The sequence below is a fragment of the Marmota marmota genome, unplaced genomic scaffold (genome assembly GCF_001458135.2).
Source record: "Marmota marmota marmota unplaced genomic scaffold, marMar, whole genome shotgun sequence".
In the NCBI taxonomy this organism is placed as follows: domain Eukaryota; kingdom Metazoa; phylum Chordata; class Mammalia; order Rodentia; family Sciuridae; genus Marmota; species Marmota marmota.
Window position 1 is genome coordinate 2,016,115 of NW_026000080.1, and position 15,978 is coordinate 2,032,092.

The 15,978-nt window shown below is 35.8% G+C and overlaps 1 protein-coding gene across 2 annotated transcripts in view; it reads right to left on the reverse strand.

Moving 5' to 3' along the window:
• Positions 1 to 15,978, reverse strand: part of Hs2st1 (heparan sulfate 2-O-sulfotransferase 1) — a 170,886-nt gene that overhangs the window by 11,639 nt on the left and 143,269 nt on the right. For both annotated transcript variants that reach the window (XM_048814972.1, XM_048814973.1), the window contains exon 4: positions 12,368 to 12,506. In XM_048814972.1, the coding sequence (XP_048670929.1) occupies positions 12,368 to 12,506 (139 nt within the window). The remainder of the gene's footprint in view (positions 1 to 12,367; positions 12,507 to 15,978) is intronic.

A 15,978-nucleotide genomic window follows, 5' to 3' on the forward strand; every position in this document is an offset into this window, starting at 1 on the left:
ACAATAAGCATTGGTGAGGATGCAGGAGAAAAGGCACACTCATACATTGTTGGTTGACTGCAAATTGGTGCAACCACTTTGGAAAGCAGTATGGAGATTTCTTAGAAAACTTGGAATGGAACCACCATTTGACCAAGCTATCCCACTCCTCAGTTTATACCCAAAGGACTTAAAATCAGCATACTATAGTGCAGCCACATCAATGTTTATAGCAGCTCAATTCACAATAGCTAAACTGTGGAACCAACCTAGATGCCCTTCAATAGATGAATGGATAAAGAAACTGGTATATATACAACAATAGAATATTACTCAGGTTTAAAAAAGAATAAAATTATGGCATTTACGGGTAAATTGATGAAGTTGAAGAATATCATGCTAAGCAAAATGTTTTCTCTGATACGTGGATGCTGATCCATAATGGGTGGGGGGAGCAAGGGAAGGGAAGAATAGAGGAACTTTGGATTAGGCAAAGGGGAGTGGAGGTGGGTATTGGGGTGGGAAAGATAGTGGGATGAGGCAGATATCATTACCCTAAATACACATGACTGCACAAATGTTGTGATTCTATATTGTGTACAGCCAGAGAAATGAAAAGCTGTGTTCCATTTGTGTACAATGAATCAAAATGCATTCTGTTGTCATGTATAACTAATTAAAATAAAAACCAAACTCCTAATTTTGCTTTTCAGGAATACTTCATAATCTGATTTCGGCGTGCCAGTCTCACCTTATCTCTTTGTGTAATCTCCATCTTTACCACATGAACCTGTTTAACAGCTTTACAAGCACACCATATGCACTCCCAACTCTGTACCTCTGCTGACTCTGCATAATTAATAGTTGTAAGCTGCTACTGGAAAGACAGCACTTTGGGGGCTTAAACTGAGTATTAAAGTCATAATTCTAGTGCAGATAAAGACTAAATTTTTTTTTCATGAAGCATTTTGACACTCCTTTAGAGTTCTCTATAATTTTTTTTAAAGTGAAAATACTGTGGCTTACTTTTAAGATCCAATAAACTCATTCAGTGAAGATCGTCTGACTTAGATTTACTACTCTAAGCCATTTTTTAAAAAATGGTTTTATCATTTATGTCAACTTAGCTCATAAAAAGAAGTATGTACTAACAATCACTACCATGTCTCAATTTCCATGAAATCTTTGGCTCAATAAACTGGGTTATGACAGATTGGAAAAAATTTCTGATTCCATTTCTATTAAATTTCTAACAGGCTTTAGCTAATAGTATGTTGTCTCTGAAACTTAACAGAGCTACTCTGCTTCTTTTTGCTTGTATCTAACTAGAGTATAAGAGAGTAAATGAATAAGTTACTAAAGTGTTTATGGATGAATTCACATTTACCACTATTTTGTGTGTGTGATTCAAAGACATTAAAAAGGTTTTACTTAAATACAAGAAACTAGCATATCAAAAGAGGCTGCAATATCGTTTCCATAGAATTATTATGTAGACAATTTTGCAAATTTAAATGTATACTATTATAATTAAAACTGAACAGTCATGCAGGATGGCTATTTTAAATTAGCCAACTCTTAGTTTCTGCATTTCTCTTTTAAGTATTCTAGTACTTCAAACGAAGAAAATATTTAGAACATCTTGAAATCTCTTTTTGGCCAGTAGTTTAAAATCTACTAAACCACTTTGACAGACTAAGAGTTACCTCCAAAATCAATTCTTACTTTCTTCCACAGGTCAGAATGTTAGCCTCTTTTGTCATTAGCTGAATGTGACCATGACTAAGGTCTTGCTAGTGCAGTGGAAGGCAGAAATGATGTACATACCTTCTAGGTTACTTGCTTAGAAGGAAACTGCCTTACACTTCCTTCCTTTCCATGGGCTAGAAAACAGATGTAATAGTGACCGAAATTCAAAAAAGGATATAAGAACCACCCTTAAATAATGGCAGGGTGAGAGAAACCTAGGTCTTTGAAGGACAGTGTAGAGCAAAGCTGCCCAAGAACCTGTACCTTTCATCTCTAGGCTTCTATGTGTGAAAGAGAGAATCTTATTTTAACTATCTGGGCTTCTTTGTTTTAGCAGTTTGATAGCATCTGCCTGACTCACCTACTGAATAGTTAATTACACAATATAAAAGTGAAACAGTAGTTTGGGCTTTGCCTTCTTTACTGATCCTTATTTTTTGAGAAAGACGTTTTTTTCCTGCCAAAGATGGTCAGTAGCAGGGAAGATGTGAAGAAAAAAACAAAAAACAACAAAAAAAATAATAATAATCAAAAATTGTTCATACATGTAAATGCTCCAGAGTTTAGCCTGTACCAGAAATTCTCCCTTTCCTATATAAATTTTTGATGAATAAAGTAAACCATTAATTTCCTAGTGAAAGAGATCAAATTAAGACAACTCAATACCATCTTTACTATATACAGTGTTATGATCCACTAAGATCTCAGTCATGAACTGCTACATTGCTTCCAACAATCACATTAGCATTGGGCTTCCCTATTTACATCACAAGATTGTCACACAGTACCTGATCACCAAAGTTTTCTTGGTTACTTGCTAACTCCCATTAACTCTCTCTTTAATATTACAGTCACATTTCAGAAATAGGATTTCCTATAAATGACTAATTTTCTCTTGTTAAACTTCAAGTTCTTAAAATAAAAAGGAAAACAATCAGACAAATGAATTTTGAACAGAAACACTCCAATCTCTTTCAAAAACCCAGTTCAGTATAAGAAAAATCTTGATCAGCCGTTAGCTCTCATCTCTAGGCTCCAGAAAACACACCAATGTTAATTTTTTAATTATATTTTACCAAACTTCAAAAAAGATTATAGGGGTGAGAGTTAGAAACAAAACCCATAATCTTATTTAATGGAGTCGCCTGGAAATATAAAGCCTTTTATATTTTCTGAAATGAAGGAACCAAAAGTTGGGTTGGGCCTAGAGTCAAAAAGAACTGAATTCAGTCCCCCAAATCCTACCACCTTCCTAAGTTGTGAGAGCTGTAGCAACATGCTGGAGTGGGGGTCTTGGGGTCTAGACTATATGGCAGGAATAACCCTGACCTCAAAGAATTGTTGTTAGATGTAATGTGACTGCAAGCACCCCATACAGTGCCTGATCAGCAGCTGACAATAAATGCTATAACTATGGATAGAGGTGGGGAGGTGTTTCTTTGTAAACTAGGTCCAAATGATTTTAAAAACTATAAAACATTAAATTGTTCTTTAGACCATTTAGATTATTAGTTTAGGTATTTGACTCCTAAAATTAAAAGCTAAAAAATTGAAGTTTGATGTTTGACAATGATGAACACTATATTTACATTCTAATCCCTTTCTGCAAATGATCCTGCTTCATATTATACATAGATAACAGAAGCTAAGATTGAGCTCTCTTGATTTTCTTCTTAGGTAAAACCTTACTAGCACCTGTAGCCTCTGATTGCTCCCATCTTTAACATGGGAATACCACCCTCTCAGAATGGGACCCTGCTCCATCAGTTTTTCCAGTTTCTTGTATCATTCACTTCTTGGTCTCTTTAGATGTATGAATATGCCCAAATGTCTGCCACCTAAGAGAAACATTTCCTGATGTTTTCTGTTCCTTTTAAAGCCAAACTTCTATTTCAAGAGTAGTCTTACCCTTCAGTCCTAACTTCTTCATTTCTTAGTCACTCCTTAACCCTTTGGATTCCACTTAAACTCCTTCCTCTGAAGTCCCTAATAATCTCCCCATTGACAAATTTAAGGGCCAGTTTTCAATCCTCATTTCACTAACCTCTTTGAAATCAAATTTCAGGACCTGCCTCATTGTCTTCTGATTCTCTTCTCTTAGTTTCCTTGCTATGCTCTACTCTTTCTACCTACTCCTTAAGTGTTAGTATTATTAAGTATTAGTATTCCCCAGACATGCACACTTATACCTCTGCTTTTCCTTCTTTGTTCACATGGTCCTTTTTTCATACTATATTTTCTAAGTGCAATCACATTTAGTCTCATGGTTTCAACTTCTACCTAATGTTGACAATTTCTTCTTTAGTGTTAGAACTATTTCTTTTTAATTAGTGCATTATAGTTATACATAAATGTGGGGTTCATTTTGATGTATTCATAAATGCACATAATGTAATTTGTTTTATTTCAATCACCAATTGTTATGGTATAGATAAGGTATCCCCCAAAAGCTCACATGTGAGACAATGCAAGAAAGTTTAGAGGTAAAATGATTGGGTTATAAATAAGCAATTTAACCTAATCAGTGAATTAATCTTCTCCATGGGGATTAAATGAGTGTTAACTGCAGGCAGGGAGGAGGTAGGTCATTGGGACCATGCCTCTGGGGTATATATTTTGTCTGTGGTGATGGGAGTATCTATCTGCTTTGTGGTGGCATGTCCATAGCTGCTTTCCTTTGCTATACACTTCTTCTGTTTTACTTCTGGCCCTGAGGACTGGCACTGGCTGTCTATGGGCTGAGTCTTCTGAAACCATGAGCCCCAAAATAAACTTTTCCTCTTTAAAATTGTTCTTGTCAGGTCTTTTAGTCACAGCAGTAAAAAAAGCTGACTATAGCACCAGTCTATCCCTTTTCCCACTCCTCCCTCTCCCAAACTCCTTCCTCTACGGATTGGCCTTTTTTCTATAAATTTATTTATTTTATTTTTAATTTTTTTTTATTTATATGTGGTGCTGAGAATCAAAACCCAGTGCCTTACACATGCGAGGCAAGCACTCTACCACTGAGCTGCAGCCCCAGCCCCTGTATAAACTTATTTTTAATGGTGCAGTATAGACATATAAAAGTGGAATTCACTGTGATATACTCATACATGTACATGATGTAGTTTGGTCAATTTCATTCATAGTTCCTCCCCTTCGCTATCCTTCCCTCCTCCCTCTGAATCTCCTTCCCATACCTCACTGTACCACTGTTTTCCCTTCTATTTTCATGAGATCCCCACCTACCACCACCATTTTAAATTCTTGTTTCTCTCTAGCTTATGTACATTCGAGAAAACATATGACCCTTGAGTGTTTCTGAGTCTGGATTATGTTACTCAGCATGATGTTCTCCAAATTCATCCATTTACCAGCAAATGGCATAATTTGATTCTTCTTTATTGCTGACTAAAACTCTGTTGTATATATTTACCATATTTTCTTTATTCAGTCTTCTACTGAGGAATATCTAGGCTGGTTCCATAACTTATCTATTGTGAGTTGCACTGCTATAAACATTGGTATGCATGTATCTCTACAGTATGCTGATTTTAGTTCGTTTGGATAAACACCAAGGAAATTAAGGGATACAAATGGGAAAAGAAGTCAAATTATTTATGTTTGCTGATGACATGATCCTATACTTAATAAACCTGAAATACTCTACCAGAAGACTTCTATAGCTGATAAACAAATTCAACAAAGCATAAGGATACAAGATCAACATAAAAAAATTAATAGCTTTCCTATATTCCAACGATGAATCTTCTGAGAATCAAATCAAGAAAATAATTTCATTCATAATAGAATAAAAAATAATAAGATACATTAGAATAATTTTAATGAGGTGAAAGACTTCTATAGTGTGAAAATTATAAAACACGGAAGAAAGAAATTGAAGAAGACCTTAGAAGATGGAAAGACCTATCCATCTTCTTTTAGATAGGCAGAATTAACATGATCAAAAATGGCCATATTACCAAAGCAATATACAGATTCTTCGTAGAACTAGAAAAAAAATCCTAAAATTCATATGGAAAATTGAAAGAACCAAAATAGCCAAAGCAATATTGACCAATAAGAGTGATGTTGAAGGCACCACAATACCTGATCTCAAATTGTACTACAGAGCTATACTATCAAAAACAGCATCATAGTATTGGCATCAAAACAGACATGAATTCTTGACATATGTCTAAGGTACAAATACAATGTCTAGTGGATACGTCTCCCAACTTATGGATGACTCAAAGCCAAGTCCAAACAGAATTCATCATCTCTTCCCTGAACTCCCTTATAATTTACTCCTCTTCCTATTTTCTCTCTTCTGGTGAAAAGAAACTACCTATGGTCCAATCAGAAACCTAGGAAGAAGAGAGGTCAAAGCTGACTCTTGAGTTGTACACTGTGTGGATACTGGTATCTTTTACTGAGATAAAGAATGTGATTCATAATGAGAAGTTATTAAACCTTTAAGTATGCCAGCTACTAAGTTATTATATAGATTTTCTGTGGTGTTTTACATATAAAATATTTTTCTAAACAACAGTAACATATTCCTTTTTTGGATTGATCCCAGAGGCGCTCTACCACAGAGCTACATCCCCAGCCCTTTTTAATTTGAACACAGGATCTCCCTAAATTACTCAGGCTGGACCTCACTTATAATCTCCTGCCTCAGTCTCCCAAATCACTGGGATCACAGATGTGTGCCACTGTGCCCAGCAGTAATAATTTTTAAATGATATTGTGACACAAAATAGTAAAATTCACACTCCACAAGCAAAACATGGTCAGAGAATTGTGCATTGCTAAGGACTATGGAGACAATATTTTGTAAGCCCATGGATAAGATCAGGTAGCAGTAAGTCTGGACTTCTTTTGACACTGTTATTATCTTTTGCACATCAATATCTATTTTTAAGTATAATATACTAAATTCACTATAATTCCTAGCTATTTTAATTTAATTTAGAGAAAGAAATAGAAAAGGCTAATTGGGGAAGGAATTGTGATCTCTGGAGCCAGTAAAACTAATTCTCTTTGGATTTTTACTTAAAGCATGTACACATTTACTCTTTCTATAAGTATAAACCCATTGGTGTTCTGGTTAAAAAAAAGTTAATAAAAGTATTTAATAATTAGGACAGTACAAAGCTAAAATTATGTACAAGCTGCTTTGCTATCCAGATGGCATCTGGCAATGTTTGGAGACATTTTTGGTTCTTACAATTGAGGCATGGGAGCCTCAAGAAGAAGACCAGAGGATTTGTGTGGGGATGGGGGGTGAGGTACTGGAGATTGAATGTAGGGGCATTTTAGCACCAAGCTATATCCCCAGTCTTTTAAAAACATTTTTGAGACTGAATTCTGCTAAGTTGTTTAGGTCTTCATCAAGTTGCTGAGAATGGCCTCAAACTTATGATCCTCCTACCTCAGCCTCCCCAGTTGCTTAGATTATATACATATGCCTCTGCACTCGAAGCCAGAGAAGTTTTCAAACATCCACCAATGGATAGGCAGTCCCTCATGACTAAGAATTATCTGGCTTAAAAGAGTAACAGTGTCCAGGTTGAGAAATTCTGTGGTATCCAATGATATAAAAGATATAGCCAAAGCAATACTGAGCAATCAGAGTGAGCTGCTGAAGGCACCATGATAGCTTTTGGCTAAGTATAGTCGTGCATGCCTGTAATCCCAGCAGCTTGGAAGGCTGAGCCAGGAGGACTGCAAGTTTGAAGTTAGGCTGAGTAACTTAGAAAGACCCTGTCTCAAAGACAGAAAAAAAAAAGGGGGGGAGCTTAGCAGTAGAGCACCCCAGATTCAATCCCTGTACATACACACACACCCCACACACACACACCCCAGTTAAATTTTAAGCAAAAAATAAAATTTTGGCAAATTCACATTTACTGCCACATACCTAACAATTTCTCAGTACTTAAAGACTTTTCTAGTTGGGTGCAGTGGTGCATGCCCATAATGCCAGCTACCTGGGAGGCTAAGGCAGGAGGGCTGCAAGTTCAAGGCCAGCTTGATTAACTTAGTGAGACTTTGTCTCAAAATAAAATTTAAAAGGAGGCTGGTAGAGCACTTGCCTAGCATGCACGAGGCCCTGGATTCAACCCCAGTGCTCCCACACCGTCTTTGATGTTATCTGTTGTGATAAATACTTCCTATCGCCCACACTTAATTGTGCTTGGTTAATAATTCAAAGTGTAACATATATCAATGAATACTGATGTAGCAGAGTATAAAAAGTTCACTGCTATGGTTTCAGATTCCATGACTAAACTTAATTTTTTTTTTGTATTAAAATATTGAAGAATAGCTACAATTTTCTGAAAAGGCTATTATTAACATTCTCTCTTTTCCAATGACATCTGTATGAAGTTGGATTTTCTTTATAGACTCCAACCAAAAGACTATAACAACAGACTGAATTCAGAAACAGATATGAAAATCAGGCTATTCAAGCCAGATGCTAAAAGATTTGTAAATGTAAAATGATACTGGTATTTTTAGTTTTTAATGGTGGGGGATGGTTATTTGAATTAAAATTATTTATGTTAACATAAAATGGGCTTTCCACTCTGTTGTTGGAAAATATCAATAGGTCTAGCTTATACAAACCAAAGCTCTTTGAGTTTCTTTATACTTTTATTTAAGAGTATAAAAGGAGTTCTGAGATTCAAAAGTTTGAGAACCGTAATTTAATCTATATGGTTCTTCAATAAAAGCCTTCAAATCTCTTATTTGTTTCTACTTTCTAGGTAATTAGGTTAAACTCTGATTCTAAAATATAAAAAAACACAGAGCATTTAAAATTTCCCAAGTAAAACAAAAAGTTTTTTTTTTTTTTGGCAGTACTGGGGATTGAACTTAGGGATGCTCTATTCCTGAACTATATCTCATCCCTTTTTATTTATTTTTTTATTTTAAGATAGTTTGGCTAAGTTGCTGTGGATAGCCTTGAACTTATAATCCTTCTGCCTCAGCCTCCCAAGTAGCTGGAATTAAGGCATGTAAGTGGTACTACTTCACCCAGCAAAACAAATCTTTTGTTCCTCATGAGACCAACTGAAACCTATCCTAAGTATAAATAGATGAAATGTGTTCCAAATTACTGTTTGACAGTATAACCAGAAAGCAGTTCAAATTATTGGAATGCTACAGTTTATAACATAATAATTGCCATGAGTGATGAACTGAATATTGCCTAATAGTTCTTTACATATCACTTGAGGTACGAATATACAATTTCATGGGAATGAAGAGATTCAAACTGTTTTGAAAATAAGGGACTTTGTATTTCCAACATAATCATGGCCACAGTTTAATCTACATTATCTTCAAGTATGTCTTCATTTTGAGAAATGTTTTATATACATGCAGTCTCAACAACTTTGATGTTAAAATATCTTCTTGGATATTTCCATGCATATTAAAAGTATTTCTGTCACGTCTTTCACATAAAATGTTTTTAGGGAAAAAAAAGAGGCGTTATAACTATGGGCTATAAAATTAGAGTGGTTCAATTTAAATTCCAGCTTATAGTTGTATGACACTAGGCAAGGTATATAATGTTTCTGTGTCAAAATTACTGTAACATGAGGATAATAACAGCAATTACCTCATAGAATTGTGTGAGCTACTTGAAAACATGTATAAATAACTTAAAACAGTGCTTGGTATACAATAAATGGAAGTTATTATTGCTAATTTCATTAAGAATTATTATTGCTCAATCCCCTAAACTACATAGGACAGCAACCACACAACCATGCATTCCAAGGCTGATAGTGCCAAATGGTGCATTCGGGAACAGACATGACTTATTCCTTTTATCAATGGAGAAAGATGAGTACAAACATTTACTGAGTAACAGACTAAATGATAACAACTAAAATGAGCAAAACCAATAATTTCTAAAAAGCAGATTTAGAAATAAATAGCAAAATAGTTCTATAAAGTATTAGGCCACAAAAGAATTATGTTAATAGATTTCACAAAATTCTGTAGAATATAATATTTTTTTAGAAAATTAATGCTTAAATATAGGTGTACCCTGGGAAAAAAGATTTGGTTACTTATTTGTGTTTGAGTCAGTACATTTTAACTAATGTTTTCACACTAAGCAAAGAAATACAATTTCTAGAAAACAAAACAAAAATATATTGCCCCATCATGTGACAAAGAAGAAACACCTAACTTAAAAAATTTTGTTACATGTTGATTATTATATATAACATACTTAGCATCACTCCTGTACAACATTTTAAAGTTTAAAATGTGCATAATTTACACATTAAGTCATTTATTAAGCGCTTACATATAAACTAGGTACCATGTTAAGTACTAGGACTCAAAGATAAATGCATGCTTCAGGAAGTTCACTACATTTGGGGGAAGACAATAATATAAATGTTTAAAAGTAGAGATGGGTGTGTGGCTCAGCGGTAGAGCACTCGCCTAGCATGGGTGAGGCCCTGGGTTCGATCCTCAACACCACATAATAATAAATAAATAGAAAAAAAAGTAGAGATGGCATGCTCTGGGAACGTTAAAAGGGATGACTAATTCTGCTTGAGTACAATAGAAAAGACTATGGAAGAGGAAATGTTAAGAAATCTGAAAGGTAAACAGAGTTTTCAGAGTGAATAAAAGGCATATTAAATAAGGAATAACATGTACAAAGAATATGAATTGATAATAAATTTGGAGGATAGCGACATTTCATATTGTTGAAGCAGTTGGCTGGGCGCCTGGTGGAAAATTAAGACAGGAGAGGTAGGTCTCAGATCCTGTCAGATTATGTTTCCTATGCCTTAGGTAATTCTGTGAGCAATGAGATCCCAATAAAGGTATTCTGCTAGAAAAGGGAAAAATGAGTATAGTTCTTAGAAATATAAATCTGGTGATATTCTAGAGGATGCACTGAAATGGAAGACAATACAAATCTGAACCTGATACAAACTTTGTCCACCCATTATTCTCTTCTTGTCTGAATAGCTGCTTTAGCAAAATACTAATCCTGATGATTACAAGTAAATATAAATTGCCATCATTAAGACTAAGAGAACCAAACTATATATGAAAACTCATCTTATTAATCAATAATTATAATGGTCTTAATGGTCTCCTAGTTTTCCCTCCACCCCAGGGCTGGACAAGGACCTCACACATTCACACATGCAAACTTCCAGCTGATTGGCTCCTCTGCGGTGAGGCTGATTCGGCTGTTTCCCCGCCCATTCAGACCATGGAGCTGCTCGCTGGGGGACTTTTGGCTCCGCCCACGCGACCCAGCCAATCGGACTGAAGAGCGGAAAGACGCTGGTTGAGGTGCTCCTTGGAAGGCCAGAGGTGGTGGTTGGACTCTCGGGGAATTCCTGGAGAGCTCCTGGGGTGCAGTGTGCATTCTAAAAATAAAGTTTGTTCCTGCTTGATAAGTGGCTCCTGAATTATGCCCAGCCAGACTGCGGCATTTAAATAACAGATCTGGGGCTGGGGATGTGGCTAAAGCAGTAACGCGCTGGCCTGGCATGCGAGCGGCCCAGGTTCAATCCTCAGCACCACATACAAACAAAGATGTTGTATCCGCCAAAAACTAAAAAAAATAAATATTAAAAAATTCTCTCTCTCTGTCTCTCACCTCTCTCTAAAAATAAATAAATAAATAAATAAATAACAGATCTGTTTGTTTACTTTCACCTTTGCTTTTCATTATATTTAATAATTCTGTTCAGGATAATGTAAATTGTTCAGAAAATTCCTTTCTTTTAGTGCCTGCTGGAATGTTACATAATTTTTTCTTTAGCCATCATTGCCAGAATTCCTATCTTCATCCCAGTGCCGGTGAAGACAAAGATAAAACCAAACTACAGCTTCTGCAGTAGCTATCACAACAAACTGTATAAACTGATGCATCAATGAATAATGTAACTCAACAAGTGATGCTCAATCAAAAAGTCGATTTGCTTTGGGAGGAAATGGACATATTAATGAATTCCTCTGCTTTGAACTGCTTGCAGAACTTGCCTGGACTATGTATCACTTGCATGCACTGTGAACTATCTGTTGGTGCAGTGACTTGTGGTAGTGCCGGGGTATTTTTGCTGATGATGTCATCGGTGGTACAATTATTCCAAAAGGAGCCGTCAATTGCCTTGGTGTGGCATTTTGTATCCTCCCGGATTGGCTGGGTCACGTGGCGGAGCCAAAAGAGTCCCCCAATGAGCAGCTCAGTGGTCTGAAAGGGCGGGGAAACAGCCCAATGAGCCTCACCGCAGAGGAGCCAATCAGCTGGAAGTTTGCTGGGGCCGCTTCAGCTGCGGCTCTCAACAGTATTCTAACATTGAGCTACATCCCAGCCCTGGAAAATTATTAAAAGGACTATAATAAAGTGGATATTCAGTACTAGGCCAAGAAAAATATTTTTTTTAAATCACAAGAAATTATGCATATTTCAAGATATTAGCTACATACATACTTTTACTTCTGCTGCTATATACTTTGGAGTTCCTTTCAAAATTTCCACAGTAGCAAACAGTACATTTATTATCAGGAACAACAAAAAATTTAAAAACAGCATCAGCCATTGCATTTAATAAACAATTATCTGTATGATAATGTCTTAAAAACTAAGTATTACCTTTTTGTCTCCTTGTTTTCGTCTCCTTAATCCCGGTCTATAATCATCTCCAAATCTCAGAAAGTAATAATAAGAAACTAGCCTCTCAATAGGATCCCTTATGACATTAATATAAATTGGCTTCTTCTTCACACCAAATCTGAAATAGAACAAAAGTACAAGTGCTGAAATCAGCATTTTATTCTCTTTAATAAAGTCCAGAAATTATGTTGTATTCTTAAGTACTGACCTATATGAAAAGAAGAAAAGAAATGAATTTAAGTAAAATAGAATACATAAAGACTGGGAAATATTTCATCATTATTTATGTCATAATAAAGTAAATGAGAAATAAAAATATTTAAAAAATCATGGGGCAACAACTAGGCCTTCTTCCCCAAGAGAGCTGGCGTGTAGAATCCTAGGTAAAACACTCAGGTGTGTCTTGCCAAGCCACCCACCACTGAGGAAGTAGTCAAGTATCCAGCTCTGAGTAGCTCAGCAGGCAAAGGAATCTGAAGAGCAGCTGGGCAGCCTGTTCACAGAACCTCGGCACACTGACTCTAGAAGCAAACCCCAGAGACCTTGTGAGGTGACCTGATTAGTACCTCTTCTGGCCCACTGGTGTGGCCTGGCTTCCAAGTAGCTCTCAGACACTGACAGGCACCCTACCTCACTACTGGATCCACTGTGTCACAACCACTTGGGTATACTATAGCACCCCCACCCTCCCAGAGCCCTTGGGAACTGATGAGTAGCATGCCTCTGCTGCCACACCAGTTGTGCCTCACCTGCCCAGGCCTGGCCGGGTGGTTCCCCTCATGCAACCCTTGGAAACTGACAGGTGTCCTGTATCTGTAGCTAAGTGCATTACACCCAGAACTGGCAGCAAACCTACCATATCTATGAAAGCTGCATCCCAGCTAATGGTACAGTTCTATATCTCTGTAGCCTAGGCCACTGAGGTACACACAGACATCACCAATGTTGATTATAACTGAATCAGAAACACAGACACTACGCTAAAGCAGCCAAAGCCAACACAGCCTATCAAACCAACACCCTAGGACACATTACCAGGAGAAAGTTTGTTACAATGAAAGCCACCCTATAAAAGTGGTAAAGGCAAATGATTGCCAATGGATAAGTTATCAACTTAGGGATACAAGAAGCCTAAACTAAACTCTTTAGCAACAAACCCAAAGAAAAGGAAACTGAAGAATTGCCTGACCAGGAATTAAAAAAAAAAAAAAAAATTAAAGAAAGCCTGGGACGGGACTGACATGACTCCATTAAGTGAGTAACTTTTTGCTTTTGGGGAGTCCCAGAAAAGAATACAGAAGGGGAAAGGCAAAGAAAATCTATTCAATGAACTCCTAAAAACTTTCGAAATCTTGGGGAAGATATTAACATCCAGGTCCAGAAAGATCAAAAGACCCTGAAAAGTTCAATCAATAAAAATGTTCTCTAAGGCATATTATAGTTAAACTGTTGGAAGCATAAGACAAAGAGAAAACTCTAAAAACAACAAAAGTGTCAAGTCTTATAGAAGGGAATCCCCATGAAACTAATAGCAGACTTCTCAACAGAAATCTGAAGGGCCAAGAGAAAATGGACGAAATTTCAAATGGATGAAGTATTCAAATTCCTGTAAGGAAAACAAACAAAACCAAACCTGCCAACCAAGAATACTCTGACCAGAAAAGCTATCATTCAGAAATTTAGAAGAAATAAAATGTTTCTAAAACAAGCAAAAACAGGAAATTCATCATCACTAGACCTGAAATATTTAAGAGAGTCCTACCTTAGAAGCAAAAGGATGATAACTACTATCATAAAAACATGAGAAAATACAAAAATTACTAAAAGAACAGATAAATAAAAGAAAATCAAAACTCATCACCACAGAAAATCACCAAACATGAAGGATGAACAAAAGAGGAAGAGGGAGAAAGGAACAAAGAACATTTACAACCAGGAAAAAAAAAAAAGCAAATGATAGGAGTATGTTTGTACTAATCAGTAATAACCTTGAATGGCAATGGGTTGAATTCTCCAGTTAAAAAAATAGAGCCTAACTGAATGGATAATAAAACTAGATGTAGTGATATGCTCACTTCACCAGTGAAGATACTCACAGGCTGAAACTGAAAGGATGGAAAAAAAATTACACACTGCAAATGGAAACCAAAAATGCACAGAATAACTGTACATTTTAAGTAAAAAACTGTAAAAAGGGGCAAAACAGGTCATGATATAATGGTAAAGGGATACATTCAACAAGAGGAAATTAACAAATGTAAATATATATGTACTTAACACTGGAACACCCAATTATATAAAACAAACATTATTAAATCTAAAAGGAGAGAGAGAGACTCTAATACAGTAATAACTAGAGATTTCAACAACTTACTATGATCTTTGATCAATGGTTAGATCATTAAACAAACCAACAAAAACCCCACTGGAGTTAAACTGTATTACATACCAAATAGACCTACCAGACATTTACAGAATATTTAACACAATGTAGAATTTTTATTCTTCTCATTAGTACAACATGGAGCATTTTCCAGGTAGACCATAATTAGGACATAACTGCAACAAAATTTTTAGGAAATTGAAATTAGAGAATGTTCCTTCTCGAATCATAATGGAATAAAACTAGAAATCAATAAGAGAAATTTAGAATTGTACAAATACATACAAATTTAACAACTGTTCCATTCCAAAAATTTGTGCAATTCTAAAATTTCTCATATTGATTTCTCGTTTTATTTTAGTTCACCTTCTTCCCTCTTTTATTGGAGATCAAACTGAAGAGGGCTTTACCACTGAGCAACACTCCCAGACCTTAATATTTTTTGAGATGGGGTCTCTGGGTCTTGCTAAGTTGCTGAGGCTGGCTTTCAACTTGTCATCCTCCTGCTTCAGACTCTAAATCACTGGAATTATAAGCTTGTGTGGCCATGCCCAGCTTAAGCAATGTTTTCTTGAATAATCAATGGGTCAATAAAGAAATCAAGATGGAGAACGAAAACAACATATTCCAAAAGTCATGGAATATAGCAAAAACACTACTAAGGGAAATACACAGCAACAATTGCCTATGACAACAAACAAGTAAAAAAAGATTACAAATAGCCTAATGATACAATATTGAGTTGTATCATTAGGCTAACTAGAAAAGCAAGGAAAAAAAAAAAAAAACTAGCAGAGAGAAATAACAAAGATCTAAGCAGAAACAGACAAAATAGAAACCAAAATAAAAGAAAAAATAAAACGAAACCCTAAAACTAAAGATCAATGAAACAAAGAAGTGTTGTTTTCTTGTTTTTTGTTTTTAAAAGTTAACTGACAAAACCTAATCAAATGGGGAGGGGAAGGAGAAAGAGAGAGAAGACCCAAGTAAATAAAATCAGAAATGAAAATGGATATCTGCTATCACAGAAATACAAAGATTCATTAGGAACAACTATATATGCCAACAAACTGGAAACCCTAGCAGAAATGTATGAGTCAATGAAGAAACCTAGAGAGAAAATGAAAACAAAACATATCAAGCTATGGGATACAGCAAAATTAGTACTGAGGGAAGTTCACAGGGAAGAAAACATAAAGGAAATGAA